At 48.0% G+C, this 5832-nt stretch overlaps 1 protein-coding gene across 1 annotated transcript in view; it reads right to left on the minus strand.

The window, feature by feature from the left end:
* Zdhhc2 (zinc finger DHHC-type containing 2) overlaps positions 1 to 3337 on the minus strand; it is a gene marked incomplete in the record, with an annotated part of 72670 nt that extends 69333 nt beyond the window's left edge. Inside the window, 1 exon segment of the mRNA XM_008844519.3 lies at positions 2963 to 3337. Coding sequence (XP_008842741.1) covers positions 2963 to 3089 — 127 coding nt within the window.
* Between the last annotated feature and the right edge of the window lie 2495 nt (positions 3338 to 5832).

Below are 5832 nucleotides of genomic sequence, written 5' to 3' on the forward strand. Positions count from 1 at the left end.
CTCATGTCTTTTAGATTACCAACCACATCTGATTTCTAAGGAAGAGTTTGATAAATTAAGAACTGAGAGAGAGAAAAAAGAGAGAGAGAGAGAGGGAGAGAGAGAGAGAGAGAGAGAGAGAGAGAGAACAAAGCCAAGGGCAGGGCAGAATGAGATGTGATTAATGTGAGAGTGGGGGTGGGGGCTGGCATTTTCTTTGTGAGAAGCAGCAAAGGCTGGCTGTGTGCGTATCAGTCACACTAGTCGTTGCCATCTTCTCTGTGCCTAGAAAAGAACAGTACAGTTAATGCCAACTTCTCACCTATCCAAGGCTGGGCAAGGCAAGGCTTTTTAGCAAGGGCAGGGCAGAATGAGATGTGATTAATGTGAGAGTGGGGGTGGGGGCTGGCATTTTCTTTGTGAGAAGCAGCAAAGGCTGGCTGTGTGCGTATCAGTCACACTAGTCGTTGCCATCTTCTCTGTGCCTAGAAAAGAACAGTACAGTTAATGCCAACTTCTCACCTATCCAAGGCTGGGCAAGGCAAGGCTTTTTAGAGCATACCACTTCTAGACTGCCATTTTCACCAAAATCAAATGCACCTGCAACTTACTTTGTCTTTTGGTCTTTACCATCTAGACTTTTTATAACAGTCTCATCCTTTTTGTTTCTGTGGCAATAAGAATATTCAAAACTGCTTTCTGACAACCTGGGAGGTATTGCCTCTAAACCATTTATTTATTTATGCCAGATTTACTGAATGATTTTACTGTGGCAAGCATTTAGGCCCAGAACAGGTGGGCAGTGATGGGAAATGGCAGGATACTTCATTAGGTAATGTATCAATAGTAGCCCATGCCACTTAGGAAACTTCCCTCAATTGAATCATCACTTAGGAAAAGAGAGACACATATTTCATGGATACTTGATCTTAAACTTACAAAATGTATATGTAAAAACATGGATCAAGGGCTAGGGAGATGGCTCAGTGGGTAAAGTGCTCACTGCATTAGCAAGAGGACCTGAGGTCAGATCCCCAGCACCCATGTAAAAGTTGGGTGTGCGCATGCCTATAATCCAGTTCTGGCAGTAGAGACGGGCAGATTCTTGGGGCTTTTTGGCCTGTCAGTGCAGCAGAAAATGTGAGCTCCAGTGTCAGTGAGAAACTCTGACTCAAAAAATAAACTGGAGAGTAATTGAGGAAGACATCCAACCTTGACCTCTGGCTTCCACATGCACTAGCACAGGCAAATACACCTGCACACACATGCACACACATGCCAACAGCATGCACAATACCGCTCAGATACAATAGCCCCTTTCTATTTAGTTCCTTGATCATCACCTGCCTACCCAATTAAGCTCTCCCTTGCAGCATCTGGTACCAGTGCAGGAACACTCTCTACCTTCAAACACTTCCTCTTGATGGGCAATGAGCCATTATGCCAGGTTAAGAAGCTTAACTTACTATGGTAATCAAGGAGAGTGAGCTGCCTGTTTTGATAATGAAGACTTCTAGGGCTTTCCTCTTTTGCAACAGTTACATTAATTGATAATGTTCACTATTTCTAAGACTTGAAGGAATAAAATACAACAGTTTCTTAATAGTTATGCAATATATGGATATTTCAATAAAGCAAGCTATTTAAAGATTAACCGTTAATACAAAAATTCTAATAGCTTTTTCCCATACCTCTTTAACATTCTTCTTATACATTATCCATGACCATCAAACATCTATATACACTGCCACGAAGATGTCAGTATACCCCAATCTTTTTTTTTTCCCAAAACAAATTCACTTCATTTTGGATTAAAAGATTGTTTCTTAACCCAGTAAAGGAAGCAATAATGGTAAATTTAAAGACTATATGAAATGGTAAATTAGTCTCAATTCTCTTGAAAGTTATGTCAAAAGTTATTTTGTGTATCATTGTGATGCTGTTTCTCACAGGATGAGCATTTGGAGAAAAGACGGCTTCAAACAAGGTTCTGCATCTCAGTCATGAAACTCGGAAAATGCTCAGGCTGCAAAAGTTCAAGGAAATGGGGCCTTATGTACTGGTTATCTTGTTCCACCCAAGGCAGGTGCTTGGTAGCGCACCGTGTGTATGTGTCTATATAGACACTTTGCTAGATGGAACATCAGAAAAATATTCGCAAGTCACTGGCAGAAACGTCTTGGAACATTTCTTCCTGGTAGCATACATCAGCTTTCATAAAATCTCTGAGGGCGGAAAGTTTATATTCGCATCATAATTGTGGCTACTCAACCTTTAAAGAAATCTTAAGCATTGACAGTACCCTACTCACCAGCTAAGAACCCTTATCTTGGACTGGGGCACCTTGGCTCCCTGAGTAAAAATTTTTTCTCCCCCCTTTCTATTATCCTAACATTTAAATTGTGGTCCTGTGTGTCACCTATGTCTTCGAAAATACTTTCTAGTGGCGCACCTCCTTCTGCTTCATTTTGAACTAGAAAGTGTCCAATTAGCAATGCTCAAACCATAAAGGCAGCGAAAATGCTGGCGAGCACTGTCACATTTTTTTTTTTTTTATAAAGTGGATCCATGTCAACAGATAAGAATCTGGCTCCGTTACCCAGGCCGAGGCCAACATTCCCACTCGCGGGTCTGGCGCAGCTTCGATTCTGGGCCCAGCTTCGAGCCCTCCGGCCTCCAGCGCAGCCTCCGGAGCCTCGGCTCTCTAAGGAGGTAGTGTAGAGTGGAGACCACCGCGGTCCCGGGTCCATCCTGCCCAGCTAGGGGGTGTGGCTGGGTGGCAGTGCTGAGCGAGAGGCAGCGGGGTGCTGTGAGCTGCGCGTCCTGGGGTTGAGGTGACCCAGTAACCCAGCGCGGCCAGGGGAGCAGGAGAGTGAGTCAAGGAGGATACGGGGCTGCGAGGACGCGAGGATGGGGGGATGCGGGGAAGCGAGGAAGCGAGGATGCCGGACTGCGAGGATGCGGGGTTGTGGGGCACGCTCACCTATGCACAGCTGCACGGCGTAGGCGTAGTAGGACCAGCCCAGCAGGAGGCTGATGAACACCACCGGGATCCAGTAGAGCACCCGCCGGCACCGCCGCCTCACGCCACCGGGGCCCGAGGGCGCCATCTTCCAGCCACACGCACCTGTCCAGCTCCTCCGCCGCCGCCGCCCGCGGGCCTGGTTCGGGGCCGGGCTGACTGCGCCCGGAGCTCCCGGTGGGACGGGCCCGGGGGCGGCGGTCGGCTGGGCTGCGGCCACTGCGGCCGCCGTGGCGCTAGCTCCCCATCCCGCGGCCGCGAGCGGGCGCCGCGGACTCCTGGCTGCTCAGCCCGGCGGAGGCGGTGGCTGGGAGGGGAGAGCGACGACGGCGTGGCTGCAGGAGGCTCCGCTCCGCCCCCACTCCGCCCCCGCCCGGCCCCCGCCTCGCCACCTCCCTCTGCGCGGCCCGCTGCGCCCACAGGCGGACGGCAAACACTGCGGGGCTCGGCGGCGCCCGGGACTTCCGCCACCCGCGCTCCCTGGTCGTGGGTCCCCGCGGGCGCCCGCCTCGGCTTCCAGCCTGGACCCCGGGTAACCCGGAGGCGACGGGCTCGCGGGGCCTCTCGGCCACTTTCTTCGGATGGCGCTTTCAGGCGTTGGCGACCTTCCCAGGCTGCCAGCCACTCCCAGGGCTGGGACCCGAGCCGCTCGGCCACACTCTGCGCAGAGCGGTGCGCGGGGAAGGGGAGGGAGCGGTCCCCGGACTCAGGCCCGCGGCAGCCGGACTCCCTGCCCGCCCGGACGGGAAGGACTGCACCCCTACCTAGTCCTTAGGTGCCCAGGCCACGTCCCTGCATCCTGCCTGGAAAATTCTCGCTTCAACTTGTGGGTGCTGGTCACAGGCAGAGAGCGGCCAAGGTGCGGCCAGTTTCCAGAGCAGACCAGGGGAATAATTGTGTTTAGAATCTAGGACGCTTTCTTTGCTGCGCAAATCGCCACCGTAGGGGTTGCGGAGGTCGCCTTCTGGGAGTGCGCAACAAGCAGTCTGGATTGTGATTAAGCACAGAAGTTATTTGCTCGGGGAAGATAACTCTTCTGTTAAATTATTTAGTGATTATTTAGTGATTTTACCATTACCCCCTCCCCAGAGTCCGGTGGTTCCTTCCGGCACTCTTCCCCATCCCACCTCATCCTTTTGTGATGGCGATTCTAAACTTAGCATGAAGCTGATTCTAAAGTGGCTGCTAAAACCACTGGAGGAGATTGAATGGCAGCCATATAAAACATCCTACAGTTCTAGTTGGTAAATGAAAAAAAAAAAAAGTGTCTGAGATTCCCTCTCCCCGGTTCGTTTGTTTATGAACGCTCCCTATTTCACAGGAAAACACAATGTAGTACACTTCGATTATTTATACAATTAGTATATGTAAGAGGCACAACTTACCATTAGTGAATGTCTGTACCTCACAGTAGGAACCATAATGAATGAAACTACTTCATATTCATGGTAAAAGTACTGATTTACAGGAATCAGCCCAAATTAAGCGCTTCTGTTTCTTTCAATTAGCTTCTCTCTCTGGATTAAATAACAGGCTAATCCTCCCCCACCCCCCATCCCCCGCAACTGGTACTATGTTAACACAGACACACTCTCATCCCACTGGCATTCAAAGGGGCATAGAAAATGCTAGTCAAGTTTTTAGTAAGTCACTGAAATGTTCTATTCGGGTGAATTCCTTTCTTTTGCTATAGCATTTTATATTGTTTATGGATATTATGTAAGGTGGATTAGAACAAAATCACAAATTCCCTAGAATCTTAGCTCCTCCCTCAGAATAGAATAAAGGAGTGGGGGCGTAGTTCCCTGGTGCAATGAACGCTTAGCATGTTTGAGGTTTAGGGCAGTGTACAATAAAACAATGACCAAATTACAAGTCCCATACTAGAACTGAAATGCCTTCATTAAGATGAAATAGCCACTGGCTGAAGGTTAGTGGACATTATCAAAGTATAAAAGGGGTCAAATTCCCTACCTAGAAACCCTGGGGAAAGTGGCACCTGTGCTTCTTCAGAGGGTGGGTGGGTGGATGTCATAACCCCTGTGCTGTTCCTCTGCTGGCAGTCTTTCAGGGGCCTGAGGCCAGACATAGAAGAATATTCTAGCTCTCACAAATCTTTTAGCCTTTAGAAACAATATGCAGGTTTAGCATCTTTGAAGGCCACATTTATATTTCTCTTCTAAAACATTATCATATTTGTGAAATTCATGAAATATTTTTAATTTGCTTTTTTTAAGGGTACTACTATTACCGAATTATTGAGTGTTCACTATTGGGACTGGAGAGATGGCTCAGCAGTTAAGAGTCCTGGCTGCTCTTGCAGAGGACCAGGATTCGGTTCCTAGCACCCACATGGTAGCTAACAACCCTCTTCCTCCATAGCTCTGGTTCCAGGGGATCCGATACTGTCTTCTGGCCTCCGTGGGCATTGCAGGCAGGGTGCACTTAAATACACACAAGCAAAATACACACATAAAAATAAAGTTTATAAAATTTTCACTGTTACCTTAAAAAAAGTCCAACAGAGCAAGACAGGAAGAACCATATCTAAACCCAGACAATGCCTAGTACACGTGCAGAAATATAAGCTCTTTGGTCGTAGCCAATGCTGGAAACCAGGCTTTCTAGAGACCAGAAGGATAGGTTTTACTTTTAGAAATAGAGAGCATTTGATACCTGCCCCCCTTTTAGGATTAGACAACAGGAAAACAATTTGAAGGTCATAGGCAATTTATCAGAAACTTACTCTTCAGAGAGATCAGAAGTTTCACCTAATTAATTTTAATTTACATATTCAAAAATTACAAGTAATTGTGGGCTTCACATATAAA

Source organism: Nannospalax galili, unplaced genomic scaffold, assembly GCF_000622305.1.
Source record: "Nannospalax galili isolate Female #2095 unplaced genomic scaffold, S.galili_v1.0 scaffold242, whole genome shotgun sequence".
Taxonomy (NCBI): domain Eukaryota; kingdom Metazoa; phylum Chordata; class Mammalia; order Rodentia; family Spalacidae; genus Nannospalax; species Nannospalax galili.